The sequence below is a fragment of the Puma concolor genome, chromosome D2 (assembly GCF_028749965.1).
Source record: "Puma concolor isolate L17-30 chromosome D2, mPumCon1.1.hap2, whole genome shotgun sequence".
Taxonomy (NCBI): Eukaryota; Metazoa; Chordata; class Mammalia; order Carnivora; family Felidae; genus Puma; species Puma concolor.
The window spans coordinates 6383905-6399847 of record NC_141677.1 but is presented as its reverse complement, the minus strand read 5'-3'; the positions used below and the strand labels follow the sequence as shown (position 1 = coordinate 6399847).

Sequence of the window (15943 nt, the reverse complement as noted above, 5' to 3'; positions counted from 1 at the left end):
TAAGTATTAGCACAAAGGCTTTTGGATCACAACGTAAATTATGTCTCTGATTGTGATCACTTTTTTATTCCTAATTTATATCATGTTGCTTTCAATTAAAAAAAAGGGCATCGGATGGGTGTTCTACCTTTGCCTTGATTATTTTATGCTTCCGACAACTGGGTGTTTCTTTTACTAAGTATTTAAACATTTGCCTCAAGAGTTCTTATCCTTTTTTCCTTCCCCTATATTTTTGCAGAATCATCTAGCAGCAAAACATTTACATCACTGAGAAATGAAATGTTTTATACTTAAAGGGGGAAAAAAACTCCTTAAGAATTCAGTGAGCTGTATCTTAACGAAGAATTTATTGAAAAATACGAAGTTGATATTTTCAGAGATATCTTAAAAACTTCTATTTATTTCTTGTCTAACAGAAACCCATACGGCGCTTGCTATATACCAGACACTGTCGTAACCCTTAAAGAACGTCACAGGTTCAGGACAGTGGCTCTCCTCGTTTTGCCCAAAACACTGAAGCCTAGGCACATTAAGTAATTTGCTGAGGTCACATGGTTGGGAAGAGGCAAAGCTGGGATCTGAACCCAGGCAGTCTGGTTTCAGAGACCATCAGCCTTATCCCCACATTTTGCCTTGTTATATGGAAGCTTGATCATTTATAACAGATCCATACCTTTAAACACTCATTTAAGAAAAAAAAATCAGCATGCTGTTAAATTGCAAGCTCTCTGCCGCATTTGAAATCCTTTCCAATTTCCAATCATTTTATTACACGAATTTTGGAAGGACATATCTAATATCTGTTGCCTATAAGGAGGCATATTTCTTTCACCAAAGTAAAATCCACCTTCTTGGTTTGACCCTCACCATTTGGTTGATGATGATCCCTTGGGGGCGATTTCTGTGTATGTTAAATGCCTGGAGGTCTAGTCGATGGATTATTGGAATACACAGCATAAATTTGGTAGTATTTTTATTCTTCAGGTTGAAGAAACCCAACTTTTATCCCATAATACTAAAGTAGCGATTCCAGAATTTCTGATCTGGCAGGCTTTGTCTGACAGTTGGAAAATAAATAGGCAACCAACAGATTGACCTTTAAAAATTTCCCTTCAACTTTCTTTCTTGCTATAATTGCTAAAAATATCACTGAACTATTTTGTGGACATCACGTGCATGGGAGGCTTCATCTGCTTATGAGCCAAGATGACTGCACAGGAGAGCTTATTGTCTTTCTATGGTTTCTATGAACACTTGAAAAAAATTCCCCAAGGATATTTTTGGGGATCACAGAGACTGACTGGTTCAGAGACACCTCAAAGTTCATGCCTGGGGGAGATCTGTTCTACCCACCACCCACTGGACTTGGAATACACCAGGCTGGAAGTCTAGACCAATTTAAGACCACACTGGGTGTTAGTCATGGTATTAGAATAGCTGTCCATTACTCAGAAAGGACAGTTGGGAGCTGTATTGTCGGTATTTTTGGCACTGTTTTTATAGTTAAGGAGTTTAAAATAGATAAAGCCCACTTATAATGGCTCTTTCCCCGACTGGCTGATGTCCTTCTCAGGGGACACATTCCCTCAGCACAAAAGTATTAATAGTTCCGAGAGAGAGAATATAGGTTTTTGTTTTTCTTGAGAGGATGTTCATTAAACTCTGGGAACCTGTACGTTTCTAATGGAAGATCTGGAAACCACTTACTGTCTGTTATAACGCATACACACATAGAAACCTTCACCTAGGTAAATGACAAATTGAAGACCTAATTCTAACTATAAATCCAGGGGGTTGAATTCACATATTGGATGCTGAGCCTACCTAGTCATTCAGTTTATATATCAAGAGTATTTGAAAGTTCCTCTGTCACAGATTTTAAATCTTTCATTATGGAACTGTAGAGTCTTTAAGAAATAATGTACACCATGTTGAGTGAAACCACTCACACTTTCATAAATGATTGTAGGCAATGAATCTTAGCATGAGGTCAAATGGGCTGAGTTCATTTTGACCACCTGGCATCTGCTCTTTTCGTACATCTGGGGGATCTGAGCAAAATTGCATTTTCCTACAAGAGTTAAGAAAGGCCAGATACTTGTCATTCCAAATTCTTTTGCAGCTGGGACAGTCATGGTTACAATAAAGTGAACTTTCTTGTAGGCGTAAGAATCATACTGGTGCAAACTTATAATGTCGAGCACCCATGATATATTTTCTTATTATTCCAGATTTGTGTTGTGGTTTCCTAAAACCATACTTCCTAAAAACCTTAAAACCCCCCCTGAAAGCTTACTCTTAAATCTAGTTCTCCAAATTTATAAACAAACACTCTTTTAGTAAACTTCTTTCCTGCATAATCGGCAGGAGTTGACTTCTGTTATTTACACACAATAGTAGCAGGAAAAAAAAAATCCCACAACACTTAACCGTAATTGAGTTACTGTGCTAAGTATGGGCTTTCCATGTATTAACTCGCTTAATCTCAACAAACCCAACAGGATGATAGCATTCATCTTAGAGATGAAAAATCCAAGGCACAGACTATGTCCCAAGTCACTCAAGCTGTAAGTTACAAAGACAAAATTTGAATCCTAAGCCCTATGCCTGTGATGATATTTTTCTTTGGTTTTTATATTAACCCAATATGCTCATTTTGCAGATGAGGAAATTGAGACCAGAGATATTACAGGGCTCACCTAAAGTCACACTGGTTTAATTTCTTGCAGAAAACACTAGTCTGAGGGTCCAATAATTCTCAATCTGGTGAATTTCATGGGACATATACTGTTAACAGTCACGAAAGCATTTCTCTCATAATTCTTCATGTTGCACTATGCCTACTTTTTTCATTCAGCTTCACCAGACCTAGAGACCAGATGGTTTGTTGTCTCCTCTTAGTGAGCCCATTTATAAACTGGAAGGAGATTAATTAATAAACCCTCTTACAGTCTTCTTCTTTTTTTTAATTTCCTGAACAGTAATTTTAATTCCTTGAATGATTCTTTGGAAATGATCTGTAATCCTCATTGTGGTTGCCTTTAGTCCTTTGTTTTTTCTTGCCAAGGGGAAGAAATTGTGTACGGTCCCTTACTAAACTATTTTCAGATGTTCTCTTGCCCATTTTCCAATTGCTGATGTTTATATTTATTTCTGTTCCTGTTAGCTCAGGTGCTGAACGGTCCACTCAGGCTTGGTGGCATTTGTAGCCTTTGCAAGCATGCCAGTCACCGGGGCCATGGCCAGAGCACTGGTTCAGAGGCCAGACTCTTGTAGACTGTTCTCAACAGTCAATGTCAGTGTATCAAGAACATCTTTCGGGACTGCGTCTTTTGAAGTTTATGACTTAATACCGTGTGTTCCCAGTTATTTGTAAGATTGAATAAAGTTATTAGGCATTATTTCTATTCCCACCTATATACCACCTATATATCTCCTATGTCATAGGGTTCAAGGCAAATGTAAGAGTACTTAAATGAGTTGCACCCAAAGGATCCTCTTAGATGTGATTTCACTTTTGGTCTGCTTATGACCTTTCTGTTGTCTGAGGACAGCAGATGGTGATGTGGGGAGCACTCATTTTTTTGATTCTATATAAAGATAATCATCTGTTTGTGTTTTAATTATTCACTCTCACAACTTAACATCAGTGACTTCAGGTTGGTAAAATCTATTTTAGGCTGAGAAATTTTAGGGAGCAGAGTTTTTTAAATTTATATACCGTTGAATTTGACATGACCCTTATTAGTTACATATTGGTTCTTAATTTTTTAATACTTTTTTTTGAGAGAAAGAGTGTGAGTGGGGGAGGGGCAGAGAGTGGGAGAGAGAATCCCAAGCAGGCTCCATGCTGTTAGTACAGAGCCCGATTTGGGGCTCTATCTCATGACCGTGAGATCATGACCTGAGCAGAAATCAAGAGTTGATGCTTCACCGACTGAGCTATCCAGGTGTCCCCCCGCCCCCCACCAATTATTAGCTATATTTTTTATAGCCCTTTAAAAGCATGCTCAATATGAATGTCAGGTATTACTTTTCTACAAATAGAGCAATAATAATTGTGATGTAAGGGCTGAATAAATGGGATGTGGCAATTGACAGAAAGCGAAACCACATCTGGAAACCGAGAGGAAAAGCTAAAGCAGGGATATAATAAGCAAGTACAAATTGAACTTTCTCCTCACACAGCTTTGTGTTTCTGAAAACGTGGTGTGTGGGATATTACGTAGTTTTATCTCAGGAGGCACTTTATTGTACATGAGAAAACATGTAATTATATGAAACCTGTGGCTTTTCTGTTTACGTAAGTGAGAGAAAGTTTACTTCTAAACTTAACTTGAATAGAAATGGCTGATTCAATAAATTCTGAATAATATTCTTGGTGGCGTGCATTCATGGCAAAGATCACAAAAAGAATCACAAATCGATTTTGGCTCTTGGAAACTTACTTCACTCTCTGCAGAGTCCTTATGTTTGATCGTACACAAAAAAATATATGCTACAGTTCTCCCATGAAAATGACTTTTTTAGCAAATTAGGAATCATGTTCTTGTTTCACTTTGGAAAGCTGACTTTTGAAGGCCTGTTGCCTAGCAAAACACTCCTAATGTCACCTCACGTTGCTTGTCGTCTTACGGAGGCAGAACTAATTGACATTATCAAGTGCTGCATTTAATAACCTGTAATAATTTCCTTTTCCCTTGAAGGATTACATGTGGCAAACCATTCTTTTGGAATTCAGCAACTCGCTATTTGAAGCATTCAAAAGCCAACAGCCCTTTAAACATACCTTGTATCTTGTAAAGCTTTTTATAATACACGTTTCTGGCCAATTTCATGGGAATAGTCAATTCAAGAACATCCTTATGGAAATTTCGAAATCAGAAAAACTTTTTGGAGTGTGTCTGCCTTTACTAAGAGGAAAAGTAAAATGCCAACTCACTTCTAAGACCCTGCGTTCACATTTTGCAACAAAATCCACCTAATGATGGACCCCACAGCACTTGTTTGTGTGAGACCAGATTCACTGTGCTCACGCCTCCTTCTGGCTCCAGGCACATGCGTGGAACACACTGCTGAAATCTATAAGAACCTCTTGATCCCACCCAAGAAATAACTGGGTGACAGCTTTGGTGATTGCTTTATTCTTTTTGGGCTTTTACCTTTCAGAACGTGTGATTTATTCAATAGGCCCAATTATAGATTCAGTTCGCCTTTTTGAATTGAGTAATATTCCAGTAGACGGAGATCTGGTTACATTATACAAAGCTGTCCACATTACAGATAAAGACATTGGTCCACATGCAGGTGAAGAACATTGGTTTGAGTGACCGACCTCTTATCCTGTCCTACCTGGTTCAACGTATGCCAAGAATGTCACCTAATGCATTTGTTTTTTGGCACAAGAGGAATTTTATACAGTAATTATTCTCCTTACCAAATTCCCCGTGAATTTTAATTTCTGGCAAGCTGAGGGATTTGAGAAGACACGTAGCCTTTCCTGACTTTAAAGTCTTTGTTTATAAAAGAACAGGGCTGACTGGGTGATGGCAAAAGTCTTGTGAGGGTGATAGAATGCTCCTGAAAGGGAGGCTACCCTGACCCCACAGTTCAATGTGGGACAATGTTCAGAGGATGTTTTGTGAGTTAGTCAAAAGGACCCTTAAAGGGAATGCTGTGGAAATTTAAAGAACCAATGTCTTTCTAGGCAAAAAAGAAAACCTAAATCATTCTTGTAAGTGAAATAGCAAGATCCTTTCGCACAACTGGAAGATAATTATGAAAACAACCGTACACGAGGGAAATCATGATCACAGTGTCGCTCGGCTTGTTGTCTAAAACCTCTGAGCCCGAGTCCTGTCCTCGGTGTTTAAGAAAAGATCAGCAGGGGCTGGGGAGGGGTTTAAGATGTACCTCCAACAACTAACTCTTCCTATCAGAAAGCCTGAAGGAGGACGGAAACTACAGTTGACCTTGGACCACTGGGGGTTTGAACTGCGCCAGTCCACTTAGGTGCAGATTTTTTACGGTTCTGTAAATATATGTTCTCTTCCTTATGATTTTCTTGACATCTTCTGTCTAGCTTTATTGTAAGAGTACTGTGTATATATATATAATATATCATATTAATTGGTGTTAATTGACCTTTTATGGTCAGCAGTAGGCTGTTAGTGATTAAGTTTTGGGGAGTTAAAAGTTATAGGCAGAGTTTTGACTGTGTGTTGGGGGTCAGCACCCAACCCCCACACTGTTCAAGCTGTAGAATAATTCCTACTCTGAGATTCAGTCACGTAATGCTGTGTCAAGGCTCCATTTAACATCATCTCCGCTCTCTCCCCTGCACCTCTGAAACAATGTTGAAAAAGAATCGCAAGTATGAAATCCTACACAGATTCATGACTGCATGTTGTGTGAGCTGCCTTTTTTAGTCCTTGCCTATGTTGGAAAGCTATCTTTGAATCTCATGACAAACTCTCAGTTTCTTTAAGTGAAGAGTCACTTATTTTTGGTTCACTATTATACTTATTTTGAGGAGCACCTGGGTGCCTCAGTTGGCTAAGTGTCTGACTTTGGCTCAGGTCACGATCTCACGGTGTGTGAGATCAAGCCCTGCATCAGGCTCTGTGTGATGCCTCGGAGCCTGGAGCTTCCTTCGGATCCTGTGTTTCCCTCTCTCTCTACCCTTCCCTACTTGCACTCTGTCTCTTTCTCTCTCTCAAAAATAAATAAACATTAAAAATAATTTTAAAATATTTATTTTGATAACCCTTAATACTTGTTTTGATCAGTATTAAGGAAACAATAATTTGAGAAGTCCTGAAGTTGCCTATAAGCGAAGTCCATAGTCCCAAAGAGCTGTCCATGCTTCTATATATTGGAGTCATGAAGTTCACACCTATTTTTACATGGAAAACCCCATGTGCTTGTAGTTTAAGGAAAAACACCATCAGACATAGTTTCCAAAGATTTTGAACCTTATATTGAAGAGCTCATAAATAACCAATCCTCTTGGAAGCTATTTGAGGAGAATTTCATTGATGTCTGCAAATAACTTCGGGAATGCATTTCTATTTCTCAGGATCCTGAGGTTCCCGTCACCTGTCAGGCATACGTTTTCCTCAGAAAGATTCATGGGACTATTGTGTCATTTGGAGTCTGCCATACCATGCTGTGGCACTTGTGGCTCGTAGAAGCAAAGCTTCTTAGGAGTTTCAAAGTTGGTCTGTGGGTGGCTGGGGTGAGAAGCTTAGGGAAATGTGTGTCTGTGATGATAAACTGGCCCCATCCTGTTCTCAGGCTTAGTCTCCCTATTTCAAGAATTAGTATTAACACACTTGGTGAATGACTTATGTCCTTGGATAGCCGGGACATGAGCAGGTGGTCACAGGCACTGGAAGGAAAAAGTAGGACCTGGGAGCTATATTTTACCATGAAGTCAAATTCCTATTCCTGTCCCCAGGACTTTGTGTGGTGGCTGGGAAGGAATGCCAATGCCACAGTGTTTTCCCAGCTGCCCCTCTCGGTGCTAATCTGGATGAAGCCAATTGTAAACACTGGGATCCCGAGTTGCTTATTTCCATTGCATTATTCATAAGAAAAAAATTGCAACTTAAGAACTACCCAAGTAAAAGGACTAAAGTACGTCATACAAAACCAGAGAGATGAAGGGAGTTATTTTGGGGGCACCCTTAGAGAGGGATGGTATCCCAATCCTATTTATATTTGATCTAACACTATCCTTTCCAACTTAGGACTTGTACCTTTACGTGAGTTTTGTTGAGGAGGTGAACAAATTATAGTTAAGATATACGGCTGTATTGAAAGTCCATGTAAGAGAATATGCACCACGAGCAAAGTTCGAGGGGTGGGAATTAAGCTGTGTTTTGTCCCTAGTGTGAGGGACCTGTTCCCAGGAACCCAGGCTCATGGCTGATTAACAGAGGGGAAGGACGGAGTCCACTCATTTCTCTAATTTATCTGGTGTAATCTTACTGGGTCTTCGAAAGTAAGATGCACTGATGTCTTGGCTGTTCAAAACTGCTGTGCATTTTATAAATGTTTTGGTTCAGTCGTCCTGCCCAAGTGGTCCCCTCTGCCAAGGATGCTATTTTCTCTGGCTCCTTGCAAGGTTTGTTTTTGTTGGCACACGTCTTCCAAATCCCGGCATCAGTGTCCTCTTGCTTGAAGAGGGTCACCTGCCATTCTCTGGCACACGACCGGTTTATGATACCTGTGGCTCTTAACGTGATCTGTGATTATTTGGTTTCTCAGTTATTTTCTGCCTGTCCCTTGAGAATAACCTTTATGAAGGCAGGACCCATGTCCCTCTTTGTGGAGTCAATGAGCGAATGAGGGCTCAAGCTGGAGCTGGCAGGGTTGGGTAGGAGAAATAGGGGCCACCTGCTTCTTTTCAGGACGTTTAGACACTCATCTGTGTTACGGGGAATTTTCTTAAAAAACAGCGGATTTGCCTCTAAAACAAAGTACTAGAGTAAGCATTAGAGTCGGGGGCAGCAAACTTTTTCTGTCAAGGGCCAGATAGTTGCTATTTTGGGCTTTTTAAAAGACAACCCTTTAAAAATGTGAAAAATCATTCGTAGGCTGAGATTATGGCAAAAACAGGCAGGAGCCAAATTTGAGTCATGGGTCCAGTTTGCTGACCTCTGGGTCATGTCTCTACTGAATTGTATAACCCTGGGGCTTGTTTTCTGACTGCAAAATGAAAGGGTTGGACTATATCAATATTAAGCCAATTTCAAACATACAAAGATTTGAAAGACCAGCCTGATGAACCCAGGTACTACTATCCTGCACCTTTAATAATGAGGTTTTCTCCATGAAATTTCCCCAATTTTTCTACTGCTAATGGAATGCTGCTTAGAACATTTCCCCACTTCATGAGACTTTTTCCCCTTATAATAAAAATTGTCCATACCCACTATAGAAAGTTTGAGGGGGGGGTGGGGAAGAATATCAGGCAAGAAAAATTTACCCTAATCAGAGATTACATTTTATTACTTTTCAGGGTTTTTACCATGTGTAAATAATCTCTCAGAATATTATTTGGAAGCTGTATACAGATTTGCATTCTGATTTTTAGGTAAACATTCGTGTTTGGACATTTCTCCAAGACTTTCTTTGAAAGCATAGTTTTACATGACTATATAACTGGTAAATGGAAGGGTGATCATATTTTCTGTGAGCGGTAATATTTTATTGGACATTTAGGATATATCTAACTTTCAACATTATAAATTTCACTATGAGGAACATCCCTATGTGTAAATATTGGTCCTCACTCATTAGGTCAGGGGATGGTCTGTTTTATCACTCTGTACAGAAAGGTAATGCCCACAGCTGTATTCCTCACTCAGTGCATTTTTAATTTTGGATAAACTTTCATTGCAACAACATTCTACGCATTTTAGGTCAGACACTACATCTTATACTTCTGTAACCCCAAGGCCTTCCACTTGCACATTGTATTCAATAGTAGGGACTAAGGAAACAAAAACTAACAACAAATAAAATGCTTTATGTGTGCTAAAAACAGCCATTAGATTAGGAATGTGATGGGGGGACGCCCAGTGGCTCAGTGAGGCATCCAACTCGTGGTTTCAGCTCAGGTCATGACCTCACAGTTTGGGGGTTCAAGCCCCACGTTAGGTTCAGCACTGCTGGTGCAGAGCCTGCTTGAGATTCTCTCTCTTCCTCTCTCTCTCTCTCTCTCTTTCTCTTTCTCTCTCTGCCCCTCCTGCACACTCTTTGTCTCAAATATAAGTAAACATTAAAAAAAGAAAATAGATTATCAATAGGGTAGTTGAACAAACAGTGCTAATCCACACCATATTTTGAACTATTTAAAAATAATATAAAAGTATGGGAATACATGATAAATGTAAGTATTTATAAGTAATATCATATCAAGTATCCTACTTTAAAAAATATTCAGGGGTGCCTGGGTGTCTCAGTGGGTTAAGCGTCAGGCTTTAGCTCAGGTCATAATCTTGTGGTTTGTGAGTTCGAGCCCTGCGTGGGGCTCTGTGCTGATGGCTCAGAGCCTGGAGCCTGCTTTGGAGTCTGTGTACCCCCTCTCTCTCTGCCCTCCCCCGCTCACACTCTGTCTCTCTCTTTCTCTCAAAAATAATAAACACGTAAAAAAATTAAAAAATATTCAGACTACTCGAGGGCAATCTTTATTAAATCTATTTTAGTTTTAATAGAATTAAAATTGATGTAAACTGATTGCACCTTGGGCAGGAAGTTTTCTGCAAACGCTCATCTATGAAAACATAATATCTTTCTGGTGTTATAGAGAAAATTCCAGGTGGGAGGACCATCACATGCCAGAGTTTATGACCGACATTATTAATGCATTCTTGAAGAAAGGGTCATCATAATCTGATTTCTTTTCTTTGACTCTCAAAAACATATTTGTTTTGGGAAATTTGGCAAGTTCAGTTAAGAATGAAAAAGTAGGGGGGTAGAAAGCACCTCATGTAATTACATTGTCTGGAGACACAGGGTGCCTGCAAGGAAACAGCCAGCATACTTTCTTCCAAAATATTTCCACTCGGCCCTAACGTAAGTGTGAAGTTGAGAGTTTAACTCGTCACCATCACACAGACTTTAGCCACACTTATTGAACGTCTACTAAATGCAGGGGACCGCGTGAACTTCCTTGTATTCCCCGAGATACTTTGATAAAATTTTCAGCTATCGATATCCAAAGATGTGCTTTACGATATCTTTTTTTGTTTTAAACAAGCGGGTGTTTTCAAACCCTCAAAGGCGCAAGGTGTTGTATCAGTTGGGATAGAAAAGACTGGCTCGTGTTATTAAGTAACCTGCAAAATTCTATTTTTGACAGCAGTATTTGTCCTGCTGGTGATAAGAGAGCACCAATTAGTCACCCCCTGGCTTTTGAGTTCTTGTTTTGCAAGTATTCAACGTTCCATCCCACAGGCTGCAAAGATCCAACAAAAAGAAATCCTCCAAAAATCTAACTGGCAGGCACCATAACATTTTAAATGGCCCTTTTGTGGGTATGCTCCCTGAATTGTAGTCAGATGTTTCTTTATCTTAAGTTCTTGTGCAGGGATTTTTATTGTCATTTTTTATTATTTTCTAAAACATTTATTTTTGAGAGAGAGAGTGTGTGAGAGAGTATAAGCGGGGGAGGGGCAGAGTGAGAGAGGGGGGCAGAGCATCCAAAGCAGGCTCCATGCTAACAGCAAAGAAGCTGACGTGGGGGCTCAAACCCGCAAACTGCAAGATCATGGCCTGAGCCGAAGTCAGATGCTTAACCAACTGAGCCACCCAGAGACGGCACCCCGTGCAGAGACTTAAAAAAGGAAACCTGTTCACTCTTGTGTGGATCCTGAGAAACTTAACAGAAGACCATGGGGGAGGGGAAGGGAAAAAAATAGTTAGGGAGGGAGCCAAACCATAAGAAACTCTGAAAAACAGAATAAACTGAGGGTTGATGGGGGGTGGGAGGGAGAGATGGGTGGGTGACGGGCATTGAGGAGGGCACCTGTTGGGATGAGCACTGGGCGTTGTATGGAAACCAGATTGACAATAAATTTCATCTTAAAAAAATAAAAAAAGAAACCTGATGTTGCCCTCTGTTTTTGAAGGCGGAAGTACGGAGAAGGTTGGAGGGTCTCCCCTAAGTCCCAAAGCGCCGAGGCTGTGCCTCCAACGTGCTGTTCTCCTCTTCCAGTCACTTACTCCAGTCTGCTGACCAGTGACTGGATTGAACAGATACCAGCATTGCAGCATCGTGACCAGCAGCTTTGGGGTAAGACCTAGCCAGTATTCTGGAAATTAAGGCCGAGAGTAATTAAGGGACGTGTGGAAGATCGTACACCTGCTATGTGGCCAAGAATAGGTTAAACCACAGGTTTCCAACTTGAGGTCTTGAGTGGCTTCCTGCACTTTGCAGCCAAAATCAGGAGAGCTCTTCCAATTCACTCAACACGGTTGTCATGTACGTATTTACACCCTGATCAGAGGCTTTTGATTGGGAGAGCTCGACTTGGCAATTCTAGGTTTTGCATTACGGAAGAATTTCTGACCCGAGTCATTCTGCTAACACAGAAATAGCATTACCTAGAGTGAATCATGTTACCAAGTTTAGGCTCAACCAAATATTGTTTGCATGCCTTGGCATGCTAATCACTAAAATCTCAATCATAAAGATAATATTATAACAGCTCTTAGTTCTGTATAATCTTGCCAGAAATTCTGGCTAATAGCCATAGAATTATAGCCTGTAAATCGTGGGCAAGCTACCGAATCAATCGTGCCTTGTTTTCCTTATCTGGACACTGGAGATGATCACAGTGTCGTTGTAAGCACCCACCTGCCCCCTCCCCTCTGCTTCGATCCCTTCCTCCTGCTCCAGCTCGGAGTCAGCAGGTGTAGTTCGCAGACTGGCATGGGAAGTTAGGCTTCGGAATGCACAGAGGAAGAAAGCAGGAAGCACCCTGTACCCTGACATGCCTGCGAAGGGAAGTAGCTATAACTTGGAAGTTTCTCTCATACTGCACCAGACCTATTATTATTGAGTGGAACTTTTTTTATTACCTGCAAGTTACCAGAAAAGTCATGAGGCTTGCCCTGAATTTCACTTGGGGGAAAAGGACGGACCAGGGCTTAGAATAACATTGAACAGACGATGTACATTGTTTTGTGATCAGTTCTCACCAAGTTCTGCTTGTTGAATGTAATGATTATATATTCATCGTTTTATTTAATAATTTTCTTCAACGCGTTTAGGTTTACGATGTTGAGGTGTTGTAAATAATGCCACCCTCGACAGGTTTATAGACATTCGTAGCATTATATTTGGACCTGTACAGATTCACTTCCAGAAGAGGAACATCTTTATACATAAATATTAAGAAATTGGGGTGCTTGGGGGGCTCAGTTGGTTAAGCGTCAGACTTTGGCTCGGGTCATGATTCTGCGGTTTATGAGTTTGAGCCCTGCATAGGGCTCTGTGCTGACAACTCGGAGCCTGGTGCCTGCTTCGGATTCTGTGTCTCCCTCTCTCTCTCTCTGCCCCTCCCCTGCTCACACTGTCTCTCTCTCTCTCTCTCTGAAAAATAAAAATAAACATTACAAAAAAAGAATTTGCTTTCAAAAGGGTACCACCACTCTCTTTGCATGAGTGTTCCAGATACAAGGAAAGTAAAAAGAAAAACTTAAATATTTTTGGTAACATTTCAACATAACTACACGTAGTACACTTGGCAACAATCTGACAAAGGAATATGTAATAAAAGGACGCAGCATATTTAATTGTTATCCATATGAAATTTGTATTCCATGAAAGCACGTGGTTTGGTCAAGTTAGAAAAGCATGTGGGTGATAGAGTACAGCTGGGAATGAAAATGCGTTGTCTGACGGTAAAAATGGCAACATTTTTTCTTCAAATAAGATAATTAATATCCCTAACACTAGTTTTCAATCTGTCATAACCTCTCTGAAGGAGGCTTTCATAGAAACCGTGATCTATAGATAATTCTTAATGATCACTGTCTGTAAACAACCAGTTCTAGGACTTTTTTGTTTTTCCTTCTGCTGGAGATGGGGAGAAATTATTACATACCATGAACTTGGTTGGGTAGCTGTTATGAGAAAACATCATGGAACAGCTAGGATGACCCAACGGTCAGTCCTGGGACCCCACATCTACATCTTCCCGCATCCCCAGTAGGGAGCTTCTCTGGAAACAGGCTGGTCCTGGGAGAGTTTGCTCTCTGCTGATTCGTGAATCACTGGTGTGGGTCTGCTTCACAGAAAGCATTGGGTGGTAGACACCAACGGCCTTTTCAGAGACCAAAGCGATCTTTCAAAGCTGCGATAGTCTCTCTGACTGTGAACCCGGATTCTGCCTTCAAATGACCCGTGAAGTTTAAGCTGATAACCCAGAGTAGAAAAGACCATCACCATCCAGGGTCACCTACAACCCTGAAATGACGTGGCTTCTTCCCCCCCAGGAAGGAACATCCGTCAACAGTTACACGACCGACCGTTCACATTTTGCACCTTAGGACCATGAATATTCCCACCATTCAGTGGATTCAGTGGTAGGTCTCAGCAGATATCACGAGAAGCTCCTACCTGGACCAAGCTATATCCTGTGCGCTGGACCAATGCGCGAAGGGCTGCTTCCTTCTGGGTTCCGCTCAATCCATCCCCGGATTTGTGATTTGATTCCATTGAGAGTGATTATCGGCAAAAAATCAGGTTAATTAGGGTTGCTCACTGAAACCAAATTTAAGATAAATTAAGTAAATTACTGTTACCAAGTCCAAACTTGTCCTTCTCATGAAGGACATCTTCAGGAAACATTCTCTATAAATAAGCCATTAAGGTTAGAGCCACAAACAGCCACACACGAACACGGCTGGTTAGATGTCCTCCTTAAGAGTTTTGTTTTTTTTTTTTAAATATTCAATTTTAGTTGGAATTTAGAAGTCACAAACGAGTAATACCCCTTCTCCAATGAGAACACTGATCGGTAGATCTCAATGCAATTATTTTAGAATGTCACCATATGCTCAAAACCAAATTATTATGTCAATTAAAAATACGCAGAATGGGGGTGCCTGGGTGACTCAGTGGGTTAAACGTCTGACTTCAGCTCAGGTAATGATATCACAGTTCGTGGGTTCAAGCTCCGCGTCGGGCTCTGTGCTGACAGCTCGGAGCCTGGAGCCTGCTTTGGATTCTGTGTCTCCTCCTCTTTCTCTACCCCTTCCCCCCTCATGCTCTCTCTCTCTCTCTCGCGCGCGCTCTCTCTCTCTCTCTCTGTCTCTTAAGAATGAATAAATTTTAAAAAATTAAATATGCAGAATGGTCCTTGCAGATCATCTATCGCTTAGACCACCCGGGAGAGGACACGAAGCCCTTTGCGAAAAATCTAAGAGATTATGAAAGCCTACGTATGTGCATGCTTATGTAGGTGTGAAGGTGGAATTTCAGACTTTTATTGTCTATACTTTTTATTTGGGAACCAAGTTTGAACTCCATTCCAAATGTGATAATTGCTCATCGTTAGAGGTTCACAGGGTAAGGGTGTGGCCATCTCGAATGGTCCAGGCTGTGGTAGCAGGAGGCCCTGGAGGCTCCCGTGTGCTGAGGGCCATACGCTGATCTGCTGGCTTGGCGTGAGGGCTCAGTGAAGGTTCCACGCTGGGCTTTCCCTCTGCTTACTGGGCTTTGCCAACAGGGACAGAAGAAGTGTGCTTTACAGTGATTTGAATCACATGCAGACTGAACGCATTTCGCTATGGGCCCTTCGAAAACTTTTCCGTGGTATGCACTGAGATTGCCTACACTACTTTGGGTGGTCATTTAAGGGTTCAGAATGAAGGTGCCGTTGATAATATATGGATCGAGTACAAAATTGGGTGAAAGGGAAGCTGCAGGCATCATGTCGATAAACTACAGATTCACAGAATTCTCCTAAGGTAATAACTAATAGACAAGCATCATCTAGCAGCTTCTAGAAAGCAATACTTGCAAGAAAATGTAGAAAGCCAAAGGAAAAATGAGATCCCAGAGCGACTCTTCGTCAGCTATTACAGGGACAGAGCAATTTCATGCTTGGCATAAAAGCACGGCCATTGCTGCCCTGGACTCTTCTAGTAATTCTTGCTTGCGTCTAACCCGGGTCAACCCCAATTTTACTTTTTCATTCTCTCAAGCAGTATTTAGTCAGTGCTGTCTGCACACCAGCTTCACCCCCTGCCCAGCTTTAAGGCCCCTTGTGTTAGTGAAGTGTGTTAAGTTAACGTACCAGTTTCCGTCGTGATCCTTTGTGAAAGGCAGTGTTCCCCCTGCCCCCGCCGACCCCTGCAGTCCTAACTTTGTATCATGGCAAAGACAAATTAGAAACTAGTTTTCTAATAGTGGTGATTTGGGACA

At 41.1% G+C, this 15943-nt stretch overlaps 1 protein-coding gene across 3 annotated transcripts in view; it reads right to left on the bottom strand.

The window, feature by feature from the left end:
• A1CF (APOBEC1 complementation factor) overlaps positions 1 to 15943 on the bottom strand; it is a 75008-nt gene that overhangs the window by 34429 nt on the left and 24636 nt on the right. For 2 of the 3 annotated variants that reach the window (XM_086679496.1, XM_086679497.1), the window contains exon 2: positions 14135 to 14278. The exons of the other annotated variant lie outside the window; for it this stretch is intronic. In XM_086679496.1, the coding sequence (XP_086535622.1) occupies positions 14135 to 14233 (99 nt within the window). In that variant the 5' untranslated portion in view covers positions 14234 to 14278. The remainder of the gene's footprint in view (positions 1 to 14134; positions 14279 to 15943) is intronic. 3 annotated transcript variants of the gene reach the window in all.